This window comes from Octopus bimaculoides, chromosome 16 (assembly GCF_046866305.1).
Source record: "Octopus bimaculoides isolate indiv1 chromosome 16, ASM4686630v1, whole genome shotgun sequence".
Taxonomy (NCBI): domain Eukaryota; kingdom Metazoa; phylum Mollusca; class Cephalopoda; order Octopoda; family Octopodidae; genus Octopus; species Octopus bimaculoides.
The window spans coordinates 50,806,582-50,821,581 of NC_142943.1; the positions used below are offsets into that span (position 1 = coordinate 50,806,582).

The 15,000-nt window shown below is 32.4% G+C and overlaps 1 protein-coding gene across 1 annotated transcript in view; it reads left to right on the forward strand.

Moving 5' to 3' along the window:
* LOC106873422 (allatostatin-A receptor) overlaps positions 1-15,000 on the forward strand; it is a 224,638-nt gene that overhangs the window by 209,180 nt on the left and 458 nt on the right. The window contains exon 4 of the mRNA XM_014920777.3: positions 14,217-15,000. This exon is cut by the window's right edge and continues 458 nt beyond it. Coding sequence (XP_014776263.1) covers positions 14,276-15,000 — 725 coding nt within the window. The 5' untranslated portion in view covers positions 14,217-14,275. The remainder of the gene's footprint in view (positions 1-14,216) is intronic.

The following is a 15,000-nucleotide window of genomic DNA, read 5'->3' on the forward strand; positions in this document are numbered from 1 at the left end:
AATGAAGATTGGAAACGCTATCATTAACACTTCATAAATTTAGTCATTTAGCTAAAAGGAATTTTTTAATATACCTCGTTTCATTTATGAAAAAAAAAAAAAAAATCATCACTATTTCATTTCATTTATTCATATAAACAGACTTATGCATTCTGATTTGTAATGCCTCCAACGAACACAACTTACAACTATCCCTGTCCCATCTATATGAAAGCGTCGCACGGCTGATAAATCTAGGAAAATTTATTTCTTTCAGATCGAAAATAAATTAAGCTAATTAAGTGGTATGCAATATTTCTTTGCGGTTAAAAGAATGTACATGAATAATCCATTGAAATAAAAAAAAAAAAATTAAATGCTGTTGCATGTGTATCGCAGTATATTTTACCAAGTGTTTCAACAGGACATTTATTTACTAAATTTGTTCGAAGGCATTGTTTACGGAAGAGCACCTATTTTGATCCTTAACCGTAGAAACATTTAATGTACCAGTATTAATGATGTGATTTTTAGAATATCTTACAGCAACAGCATCATTTATTCGATACAGAGCCGTATTAGTATCCGTGCATCTCTGACTGAGGAACTTAAAATCTCGCGACCCCTGGAAATACTAAATTCCTAGTCTTCATAACAGCTGTATCGTCAACAATGTTAGGTGTAGTAGATTACGTTAATATCAGAGTTTGCCACATAGATATTATGCTATACTTACTAAGAATGGGAAAGTCCATCTCCAATGTTCGGAGGAAAATGTGAAGTATATCGGGGGTAATTTTATAACCGATAGGTACAGGTTGCAATCCATTTTATTTCGCTTACGCCTGTTGGGATTGATTATTTCACCATTGCTGTTATTTAGGTTAGTGACATATCTAAATTTAGTATTAGTTGTTCTAAGACTATTATAAGACTATTACCAGTATTACCATCGTTGTGAAGCTTGGAATATTTGTATCCTGTCTTAAGCTTACAAGATAGAAACTGTTTTCAAGCTATCAAGATATGATTTTTAATCTCATATATATATATATATATATATATATATATATATATATATATATATATATATATATATATATGAAGGGCTTGTTTCAGTTTCTTTCATTCGGTTCTAGGTGACAAATATTTCCAGATGTTATGTGGTTTTATTTTTAAGTGAGATCTCAGGTGCGTTCCTATGAAATCACAAATTTCGGAAAAAAGAACGTTGGATCAATGCTTTTTTGCGCCATATTCTTCATTGTCTCTTACATTGCACGTTCGCTTTTGTCTATGTGGTAGGGTTACGGAGGAGAGTTTAAATTACTGACAGTTGATTTAAATAATTATTTTCTTCTGTCTTTGTTGTATTACTTGGAATTTGCAGCAACAAATATAACAATTCATGTATGAAGTTGTGCTTATATCTATCTCATCGGAATATACCAAAGACATATGTTATATTGTCGATTTTCTCATTTCCTCAGAGTACAGGAGACAGACGCCGTTGCGTTTAGTGTTTTAGTCACCATTTTTCTCTTTCAGATTAGATGTAAACAACATATTTTGACAAACATTTTATGTTCAAACTTTGTTTAGTTTGACTAAACATTTCCAAATATAAATACAATGTCAAATATATTCAAGCACACTCAAGGCATCAACATATTTATCACCAGAACGCAATGTATATTTTCATAATGAAAAAGAATTTCAAAGTTACAAAATGTTTATTATGATATGAAACAAAATGCAAATATATCATTTCTCATTAATTATAATTGCAAAGCCATAAAAAGCTATAATTAAATGATGAAAATAGTATTTATTTAATGGTAAAATATTTATTTAATGTATTAGAAGAAATTATCTATTCAAAATTGACAGTAATGAAGTGAAATGTGGAGGTGTCGCTGCTATGTATCATATATTATCTATTTTCCAGCTGTTTAGCTCTATTACTATTCCGAATTTCACACATCGGATGAGATGTTTTTTAACCTTTACAGCCTGGAAATTCATTCTTAAATCCAACTTTTCCTTTTAAGATAGTAGGATAAAATTTTATGGAGACTCAATTGCTCTTACAAGCTGGTTAAGGGATTAGGCTGTTGCCTCACGCTTAACGCTGGCAAAAAGGAACAAGACGCACCCTATTCCGTTTTATAAAGTCATATTACACGGGATTACGGTGCAAATATTTATGGTATGTAATACAATACTTACTACGATAATAATTTTATTTCGAATACTTGTTTTTTGGGGTAGAAGAATTTTATTTATCCACAGTATTTTGTCAGTTTCATGTCATAATGTAAAAAAATCACATAGAATATCGAATCCGAAGAAAATCAGTGTAGAATAACAGACGAATGCTCGCTACAACACCAATGAAAAGTAAACTGTATAATGTATGAAGCCAAAATTACACCAGCTGAAAGCAAACTAAGAGAGGGTGGAGAAAAATATGTAGGTGTGGTGCAAGACCGGTCTAAGCTACAAGTACTACTTACATACTGCTTCCCTTAACATCTGGAAAAAAGGACAACAATGACTCTGGCGAAGTGAGTCAAGGAAATTAAAACAAAAATGATACCATATAACATGAAATACAAAATTGCTGGTAAGTACAGGCCGTGTCAGGAAAAAACAGTAGATAGGTTCTTTGCATCACTGAGATGTTTCTATATTGCAAGAATTAAAATTCAATGATACCTGAAGTCCTGATCTTACGAGGATGCTTGTTCATCAATCCCCACTTACTGTCTGCTGGAAGATTTAGAGGAATGAGTACCGAAATTCTACAACTAGCCAATACGTGGCCACCTTAATTAGCTTTGGAAATTAAATCCACTGATTCACATGTACACATATGCTCATAAGCATAAATATCTCAAATATAGCAATGAACACAGACCTGTTATACCGAGGATACAAACTAACTGTACAAGCACATACACACACAGCACAAACAAACAGGAATAGGAAAACGAACCTGCCCACAACGTACAATATCTACAACCCAAGAAAATTTTGATAACTTTTCACCTAAATATGATAGGAGTTATGGCCCTGCTCAATTTTGTCCCCTCGAATAATGATCTCAACATAATATTGCCACTTTATTTGGGACTGACCAGAGATCCATAAAGAAACCACGCGTTAAATAATTGTCTGTAAATATTTATTACACAACTACGGTTCCTCTAGCTGTGCCGAAAGACTATATTAATGATAATAAGAATCATGTATATGTATATATATATATAGAGAGAGAGAAAGAGAGATAGAGAGAGAGAGAGAGAGAGAGAGAGAGAGAGAGAGAGAGAGAGAGAGAGAGAGAGAGAAAGAGAGAATGAGTGGGGAGGGACGTTGTTTTAGCTTGTTTCGATGTCTAGCTAGGCAGAATAGTTTTGCTTCTAAAAATTTTACAGTAGAAAAAGATTACCGATAGATATGATGAAAATATGTACAAGGTGCGGTTTAATCGCCGAACCTCTTCAACGTGGTAGCATATTATGGGCAATACCAGTGACTGAAACACGCAGAAGTATAAAAGAAAAAGAGACAGGTGATGAAGATTCATTATTTAATTATAGTTAGATGAACATATAGAAATATTATATACATCATTGTTATAACCTGTTCATGTACATTGTTCTGGAAGGATTCTCAGGTGTGTTTATGCATTTCGCTTTGTTTATACCAATAATGAAAATCACGAACGCATTCATGTGCATGATTGTATATAAATGAACCTTAGAAAACACCATTTTAAATAGTTACTCGATTAATTGAAATATACTACTAGTATGATATTCCATTGTGTGCAATTCAAATACATACAATATGAAACATTGTATTCGATGTTGTTTATTTTTTCCTTGACTCACAGCTTAAATATATACTGGAGGTGAAATAATGTGAATAAATTCCTGATATTTATATATCATATTTAGAGATTACAGAAGTTTAACAATCATTAATGCATTTCCCATTTGGAAATGTGATATTAAATGAAAGATAAACAAAACATATGATATATTATATTTTGAATTATCGGCGTAACAGAAGTGACAATAGTAATCAAAACCTCAGTAAGCGATTAGACTAAAAACAATTCACAGTTTGGGAACAACACGCTGCTTGTCACGATCATTATAGGTGGTACAATATCGCAATTGTTAATATAAACATTATGAAAAAATAACATTATTACATGTATGCATGTATATGCATGTATGTGTATATATATATATATGTGTGTGTGTGTGTGTGTGTGTGTGTGTGTGTATGTGTGTGTGTGTGTATATATATATATATATATATATATATATATATATATATATATATATATATATATATATATATATATATATATATGTATGTATAGAAACACCATGTGATTCGTAAGAATTCACAGCTGTAACAATACAAGATAAAACGGCTTATGGTATAACATTCAGCATAAGTACTCTACGTTCAATTCCTACAGTTGGATGACTCTACGAAAGAATGTTTCCAGTATACACTGTAAAATATTTGGTTAAATCTACCCGCAAATATCACTGCCAAAAATCTAAAATGTGATGGTCATATTCGAGGTAAGTTAAAGAAGCGTGTACCCATTCCATCGTGGTATACAAGACATGACATTTTGATTATCATAACGATGACGACGAAGACATTGATAATGATGATGATGATGATGATGATGATGATGATGATGATGATGATGATGATGATGATGAACAGGAAGAACTTATGACTTATTTTATTTCATTCCTTTCAACCTTCACCACCACATATCACACTGCATTGATGTAAATATGTTATTGGCATTTGCGCGAGGTTATACATATATGTGTGTGTGCGTGTGCATATGTGCGATTTTGCGAGTGCGTGCGTGTGTGTGTGTATGTTTGTGTGTGTGTGTGTGTCTGTTCTATGTCTGTGTGTGTACAAGTGGAAGCCTAACCATGTAAGTGTATGTAAATCCCTGTTAACACAAAGAGATCTGTCAAGTATCTATGTATTTAAACGCAATACAATGCTCTTTGTATATTGCAAGCATATTCATATGGAAACTGGTAAACGCACAACATTTTTTCTCCTAAATAACACGGATATACTTTCTAGTATTTTCCTGCGCATCCATTACTACCTCTGCTCGTTCGTTCGCACGGGTATAGGAATACGGTAGGCATGGATACATTTAAGCGTTGACTTTGTTGTATTTGTTGAAAATTATCCATAAAATTAAACATAAAATACACGTTCCTGTGTGCGTATGTGAGTGTACGTGAGAATAAGAATGAGTGTACGTGAGAATGTGTATTACGTTTCGAGCCTGCGCTCTTCAACAGAAAGGAACACGATGAAATAAAAATAGGTGCAAAGATTTTAACCAACATAACATGGCGGTCCTGGTTTAGGACGAATGTTGCAGTAATTTAGCCCCAGGAGACATCGTCTACGGCTGGCTATACGACCCGATCTGTGTCCTTATATTTTAGAACAAGGGAATCTAGTTACCCCTTTGCTCGAAAATAAGAGGACACAGATCGTGTGATATAGCCAGCTAGAAACGATGTCTCCTGGTTCTAAATTACAGCAACATTCGTCCTAAAACAGGACTGCCATGTTATGTTGGCAAACATCTTTACTCCAAAATTACTGTTGCTGAATATCTCTTGTGAGATTAAAAAATAGAAATAAACATATATGTATATAAATAAATAAATATGCATATATATGTATATATGTGTAAGTATATATATATATGTATATATATACATACATACATACATACATATATATATATATATATATATATATATATATATATATATATATATATATATATACAAATATGTATCTGTATACATGTATTCATACATAATTCCTTACACTTATATGCAAATGAAGCTCAGGCAATAACATGCACAAACACACCGGCCGAGAGACAATTAAGACCAAGTGAGAGTGGGAAAATGAATGATTTCTGTAACGAAAATGGCAGATAGACAGACAGACAGATAGATAGATAGATAGATAGAGGGCAGTATTAACTGCACGATTGTAGTATATACTATAAATGCAAATGGCTGAATATTTTTCATTAACGTTGATATTTTCATTATGAAACCAGTAGTCATATAGAACTTCGCTCACAGATGTGTATTGAGAGACAAAACAGATATGTATGCAAGAACGCACACTCAGATTTTAAACGCACACACATACACACACACACATACATATATACATGCACACATCATCGCTTCACATAATATGCATGCACATAGTAAAGCACATATCTGGTAACCATTCTGAAATCGTTCAAGCAACCAATTGTAAGTTTGCTGATAATATTCAATAATTAGACGATTGCAAATGCACTGTCTAATAATAAATCAACCCAGCAAATAGGACGTGTAACACATAAGCACCAAGTAGCATAATCAGAAATAGATTTAAAAACGAAGTCCAATGTAAAATTTACAAAAGAAATCACACATAAAGCTACGATATATTAACTAGTCCGCATTATTAATCTGCGCTTTCGATAGCAAAGTCGAGTAGGGTGCAAAAACACTATTCTAATGTATTTGGGCTCTGAACTAGAACAATATTGATAACGTGTCGATATTTCATTCCATAGTTGGATCCGCTTCTATGGAATAAAGCTGTAACGCCAAACGAACAAAATATTGGCTTCGCTAAAGAGAAGAAATATGAAATATTTCTGTGAGTTCTTTCAAATTTTTTGACAGAAGAGAAAGAAAGATAAGAATGGAAGAAAATATGTATTAAAGAAAGGGAACAAAAAAAAAGCTCAAAGTCATGAAAAGATAATTCTCTTTATTATAATCTTTTCATTCGTGTCCTAGCAATGAAAATAGCACTAACATTAGGTAGGTTTGTCTGGAAGCAATTTATTTCATATTATGTAGCTTTTTCATCAATTGTTATTATTCAAATATACTTCCATATACTTGCACGCACATCTATCTATCTATTTATCTATCTACACACACGCACACACACACACACATACACACACACACACACACACACACACACACACACACACGCATTTATACATATATGTAAAGGTAGAGACAAAGCAATAGGTAGACTTTTAGATATGTGTGTGTATATATGAACATACATACACACATATATGTACATATATATGTGTGGTATGAGCATGTGTATCTCTCTCTCTCTCTCTCTCTCTATATATATATATATATATATATATATATATATATCTATATATATATATATATATATATATATATATATATATATATATATATATATATATATATATATATATATATATATATATATATATATATACATAATGTTTGTGTGTGTGTATCGGACGACGTGACTATATCTTTATAAATGTGTCCGTCACATTTCTTCTTTTGTATTCATAACTTTCACAATAACAAATATAACATTCATTTATATCTGTGTCAACGTTTTTACTTCTAGCGAATTGTCGAATCTTTTCGTCATATTCTGTGTGCATGAACAAGTTTTACTATCCTTTTAAGAATAATGGAATGAATATGAGTTACCATTGCCAGAAATTGGTTTTCAACTTTGTTATATACTTACTCTTTTATTGACATCAAAATTTTGTGCGTTGTGACAGATCATGGATATATAGGTTGGAACAGGTTTCATTATTTACGGCTTTAGCTGATAAGTATAAACAATTCAAAAAATATTCTATGATGTATTTATTAGCGTGTATATTTATCGTGTATTTGTGTGGAAATGATGATGAAATTGTGAATAACTATTGTATCTATATATCGAACTGTCTATTTCTGTGTGTTTATCAGAGTTTGGGAACTCGTGTGCTTAGAATATGTTTTGTTAAATGCACTGTTTTAATATTGAATATGAGTTAAAACAATGAGTCCCAAAATGAAACGCGTTGTTTCCAAAGTCACTGAACGACAAATACATTCATATTATGCTAATGCACATTCCATAGAAATGAACATTTTTTGTTTGTTAGATTTTCTTTTGTGCAGTAAATTTTGTGCCGGGCCACTGCATTTAGCGATTATCACGCTGATTTATGGGCAGCCATGTTTCTAATTATGCGACCGCCTTTGTATTTTGGATACAATCGTAACAATTAAAATTTTAGAAGTATTAGAAGTACTAGTAATAGTCATATTTCCAATCGGTTATAACAAAATTACTCAAAAAAATATTCATTTATGAAATTGTATCCAGTGAAAAACGTTGTAAAATTTTAATAAATATAAATAAATCATGGTTAATTACGAAATCAAAAATATTGTTGATTTTTCACGTAAACGACATTAAGGATACACTGCATGGATAAGTGTTTAAATAACGTTCTGTTTTTCATGGGTTTCGATAGATTTATATTCTTTACAATGTCTAGATTTATTGTAAAGCGTTTATTATTTATTTTGTTCAGTGAAACAAAATTGATACAAATCTAATATATCTCTTACCAATTGGTGTCATTCCTATCTCTTACTAATTGGTGTCATCCAGTGTGGCACCACATAATGCAGGTGTCGGCGAACCGGGGTAAATTACGCAAGTCGGTGAAAAATGAAATTCTAGACGTAAGTAAAATTATATACAAACGTGTTCCTTGTTCCAACATAAATTTTGCTTCTGGCAACACTGCATCTGTCCAATATAATGGACGTGTAAATAAATTCATATAAATAGATGCAAGAAAATAGATTCAATATACCTGTTCGATTAAAAGGATCTATGATTTTCTTCCTTTCAAATGAAGGGGTAATGTCGGCGTAAATAAATATATGGTAGCTGGTTAAAAACGTTCCCCGCGCCCTGACATAAGTGATAAGTTGTAGCATAATGTACATTGCCGCTTATAAATAGTTTCAAGATAAGGTCTAAAAATTAAGACAAATCTTTGTTTTTCGTACCAACTTAGTTTCTTCAAAAGAATTCATTAACGTATGCCACACAATCATCTAATAATTTTATTCCCTTATCATCGCTTTCATAAATGAAAGCAAACAACGTATCATTCGTGAAAGTATTAACAAAGAAACCATTTTAATAAGAGTTAAAACAACTAATAGCCACAAAAAGCTGTTGCAACTATGAGTTGTTTTAACTCTTATTTCTAGCAACGCTGGTGCTGACTAGCGCCCTCTCCACTTGAAGTTCCAAGCGTTGCACTTGCAGAATCGTATGCACTCACTTATACACAAATAAGTATATCTCAAGATTATTTGAGGCAAAATGTGATAGAGTGTCGCTTATGGTAATTTCCAATATTTGGTTAAGTCCATATAGTTTGATAAAATAAACATTCTTCGTTTATTGTGGTTTCTCTTATTGTCCATGCTTTCCCAAACATTTCTGGCAACGTCAGATATTCATTAGAAAGCATAGGAATTCGTTAAATTATTATTAAATCATTTGTTGTTTTGATTGTGTTTGTCATTTTATTACACAAGTGACCGCAGCTCAATAAGACTTGAGCATGCGCAATATTTTGCTTGGGTTTTGTATTTTTCTAGTGTCTTAGAAGCTATAGCACCTAATATTGTGTGGACTGTCTAATAATGCGCTTATGTCTGATGTATATGATCGAAAATCTTCCGATTTATTATATTTATTGTCATTCACACTTCCGATTTATCATATTTACTGTCAGTCACATTTTATGGTGCTTATTTTCGGTTTCAGTTTTCATTTCCACGCACTTTGATTATCCCTACTCTTAAAGTTTTCATAGAATTTCTTTCTGTTTCAATTTCTGTAGAAGTTATACTGTCATTTAAGCCTCTAAGATATGAATGCAGGCACAACATTTTCTATTGGTCATTGGCGATATGTAGATGATTTGAAATAACATTGTCCCTAATATTTCGTATACCTGTAGGTATAGTTACTTTCTCATTCTCGGAGATATTTTATAACGTAAGTTAGTGCTTTAGGTTGACAACTTAATTTCCAGTGTGCAGCTATAAAACTGTCATGCTTGCGTATATTGCTAAAGTGTGTGTACGTGTGAGCGTGCTTATGTGTATGTGTGCGTGTGTGTGCGTGCGTATACGAATGCGCGTTTGTGTGCATAGTTGTGTGTGTTTGCGCGTATGTATGCGTGTGCGTAAGCAAATACAAACATACAACCACGTATATATATATATATATATATGTTTGGCTAAAACACGGCTGCTAGATAAGGTAATTGATTCTTTGTTTACGGCCTCCATCTACTTAGCAGTTACATCATGTATTGCACTTCGTTATATGTATCTGGTAGGTCTCCGCCAAAATTGTTGAATCTTTTGTTTGCTTGATTTTCTATCCTCATTAATTTCACTTTCATATTATTAGCCAAGTTAATGCTGTTCTTGCCTCCGTGAATTTATTTGTTAGTATGCATTTACATCATATACATTCATGACATTTTTCGAATAATTTCTAACGTTTAATCGTTTTCATGGCATTTGTATGTCCGCATCCCATCCGTAGTTTAGGGAGTAACTGTTTTTCTTTCTTTGTTTTTCTAGCGGTTTGTGTAGAATAATCAAGATACGCTTTTTGTCATATTTTCAAATGCTATTGGCATATAATTTTCCTTTGGATCTACTTCGTTGTAGTCCAACGTTAGATATATTACGAAAATATTCGATTTGTAGAAAATTGCCTATTTAAGGTAAACATAACCATCCTGTATATGAAAATGTTTCATTCTAAATGATTTATTCTGCGTGAAATAGTTATATTACTTGCATCATTGTTTAGTATTACTAACAGACTTATTGGCCGAACTAATTTGTGAAATAGTCACCGCAAAGATATATATTAAGAATGCGTTGAAGAATAGATTTTTCTGCAACTCCATAATCCTTGATATAAGTTGTTTTATTTTTATTTTCATGTTCTATTTATATTCAGACATGTTACTTAGATCAAAAGTGTGTATCTGTATGAATTAAGCTATCCATTCTACAAAATATCGTAATAGAGGCGTTCAGTACTTTATTGTCTTCAAGATTGCCTGGGTTCGTTTATCCACCTTGATTCACCAACAGGAACAACAATGTATTTCTCAATGGTCTCAGTTGTTATTGATCTGCAACATCTAACGTGTGCTTCCATGATTTTCTGTGGGTTTCTACCAGAACACATTCCGCAAAAGCTAAATATATATGAATGTCGTTTTGCTGGTAAGCTGCAGGGATGAAGTGAGAGAGAGAGAGAGACTTAGAGAGGCAGAAAGTGAGACATAGAGAGAAAGAAAAAAAGAAAGAAAGAAAGAAAGAAAGAAAGAAAGAAAGAAAGAAAGAAAGAAAGAAAGAAAGAAGAAAGAAAAAAAGAAAGAAAAAAGAAAGAAAGAAAGAAAGAAAGAAAAATGAAAGAAAGTGAGAAACAAACTTTATTAAGCGGAATTACTTTTATAATTCTGTTGCATGACATTTTAATGTGCATTGTCAGCTAATTATTATTGGCCTGCTTGATAAATCAGCTTGTTGTTAGGTCTATGTTATTCAAGAACAATTTTTATACTGCTCGTTTATGTTTATCAAGTGAAAGGCTTTCTGTTAATCAACCATACAACCTCTGAGTAAGTTCTTTCTTCGTCTATAGTTTACGTTATGTCACAGCTGATCAGTAGTTGAGCGTTATAAATCATTAGTGGATCCACTCAGTTCTTTTGGAAATTATATTGTTTTTTTTTCTTCTTATGTTGATATTCCAAACCTGCAGCATTATCGCCGACAAGTAATATTCATATATTGACAAGCAGCATATGTACCGTTTGAGATATCTATCGTGATTATTGAAATCATCCATTGTTCATGTTTTGCAATTGTTATCGTTATTCTCATTTCCAGTGGCGCTCCATTCCTATTCAGATTCGAGGAAAACCGTTTCGTCCTCGTGTCGAATTTTCTGACACATCATTTTATAACTGCCCATGCGTTCCTCTTTTACAAAGAGCTCATACTACAGTGGCTACTTCATTCTGAGCTTTCCAGTATTTGTTGTGCTGTTTTTACTGCAATATATTGCAGATTGTTTATCATTGTTCTTTATTAATTTCATGAAATACTGACAGTATCTTTCATGTTATATATTTTTTCAAGCATGTTTGCTTAGTGGAATGTTTTTCTTTGCTTTTATATATTTTCATCTGAGACGTACCAGAACACTTCTACTGGTGACAAACGTTTTCTATGAGCAACATATTTTTACGAACTGATATAGTGATATTCATCTTTACATTTTGTTGTTTTTGTGCTTATTTCCAGTACCTCATATGAGGTAGTGATTATCAGGTTGCGCAATTTCCAGTGTATTTATGGTGACACGATCACTAGATGTATCATTAATCAGCTCATGAGGCGGAGGCTCCACCCGTTTCTTTTCATTATATATATATATATATATATATATATATATATATATATATATTTGAGTACATGGAAGTAGTCATTATAATAATTTGCGTGTTGATTCCCAAGTATATTCACTATCAGAACTGCACTCCTTTCTTTCTGAAGGCTTGCATTCAGGAAAAATTTGCAACACTGTTGGAATATTACAGCACAAAATGACACTTGCTAGTTTACAAATTATAAATTCTGATGCATTTATACAGAATTGCCTCATTGAAAGGTTTTTGCTATAGTAATGAATCAAAATCTTTTTCTCGAAAGCTCTCTCACAGTAAATGAACCAGTATATATTGATATATTCATATTTCAAATTATTCCTATATTTCTCATTGCTTATTTATATATTTGCTCGTGGAATACTTACTTGATATACACTTATAAAAAACGTCTGTTTAGCATAGCATTCATACTGAAATTTATATAAAAAACTTAGATTGAAATTTCCGGGAAAAGTATTTTCTGTATGATTGAGGAGACTGAAAATAGGATATGAATAATTAACGTCGTATTGCAGGTGAGCTTAAGTCAACGTGCTACGAAAGGCATCAATGTAGGATCCTGATCCTGACAGATGTTCCTTCATCCCACTTACCACCTTATAAATGCATATTTTTGATAATGTAATCCGTGATAAATTTGTCAGAAGAATGAGTTAATAGAGAATGGTCGAATTTTGATCGCATTATGGTTAGGAATCTGCTGATTACAGCTGAACTGCAAGATTTTGCTAATATAACCACTTCATGGAAAGGTAAAACTAATAAAGAGCAAAGGGAACGACATTTTCATTATTTCACTATATAAATTTCATGTTGAGAGTGACACAAATTAAATACTTTCAAATGTAAGACAACGAAAAGCAAGGAGAGGTAAGAAGAGGAATAAGTATCTGAGAATTATCGATCAGAAAAAAACATGAGTTGAAAAGTTGATTGAAAATGGCAGCTAAATAATGACGATTAGAAATGTTTAGTCTAGAGACGAAAATGTCCGAGTTGTAATCTGGCATATAAAGGAAGTGTTATGACATTTTTAATTTGATTACGAATAACAAAAATTTCGAAAGAAATTAATCGAATATTAACTGTTTAATGTTACATGAATTATTACATTATTTTGCTGCGGGGTTTCATATTGTTCATGTCAATGAGTTACACGTCATGTAGTACTGGGAATATCGTGAGTGGCAGCGAACTAATATTTTTGGCAATTTCCGAAAAGATTCATTCGCATTATTGAAGTGAAATGCCAATAAGAGCGAAACAAAATAATTTTTTTGTTACATCGATGCAAAGTTATGAGTTCCTAGATATATTTTATAAAATAAGGCAAGTTCGATATAATGCATGAAGTGCAAAAATGAGTCGAAATTATCGAAGTTTTAAACTAAGGAGTGATTAAATTTATTGAAATTGGATTGAATTGATTTGAAGAAAATACCTGCCCTGCCATGAAAATAGAACACTATAGAAAATTTACACCAGCGGTAAACCTGGTATTGTAATGTGAAAACGAACATTGCAAACTGGTATCAGAATAGAGATGTATGCATTCTCGCTATTTATCGACCGTCTCTCACTCTATCTATTAACTGCCTGTTAACTACCTGTTGTTTTCCTGTAACAAGTAGGTATGTCAAATATTTGCTCTGTTATCTTGTTGAGGGACTGTCTATAGCTATTGAAATTAACTTATATTTCTTTTCTTTTGTATGTTAAATAAATCTATGCTTGCGTGTAATGACTAATTATATTTTGTTCTATTTTATTTCAGAAAACTAGCATAAAATGAAAATGATAAATTGATGGATTTTGAATAAGAGAGAATACACAATGAATTGGTATGAGTCAACAGCGCCTAATCTATTCGTGAACAGCAGTGAGGAGACAGTATGGATGATTATGTATCACAACGACAGCAGCGGGAACTCGTTTGGCAATACGACGATTATAGAAAATAATTTTGCAGAAAGATTACTAAAGATAATTGTTCCAATTGTGTTCGGAGTAATCGTCACAGTTGGGTTTATCGGTAACCTTTTGGTTATCATCGTCATTATTTCAAACAAAAGAATGGTAAATACCACAAATATCCTCATATTTAGCCTGGCCTTGGCTGATTTATGTTTTATCGTCTTTTGTGTGCCATTTACAGCAGCTAAATATGTAATACCTCGGTGGCCGTTTGGCAAAGTTTGGTGTAAAATAATGCAGTATTTGACATATGTGTGCGCTTACGCTAGTGTCTATACACTCGTGCTGATGTCATTCGACCGGTATCTAGCGGTAGTACACCCTATCAGGTCGATGACTATACGGACAGAAAAGAACTGTTTAATAATGGTAATAATTGTTTGGGTGATCATTCTGGCAGCAAATGCACCACTGTTAATTCAATTTGACCTTCTGGTCTACGTATATCACGGAGAACAACGTCAGTCATGCGTGAACACTGCTGCTTCCGAAGATCCAATGTTGAACATTATATTCTATGTTGCATTTTTCGTTGCAGGTTACGTCATCCCATTAACATTAGTATGCATTCTATATGGTTTCAT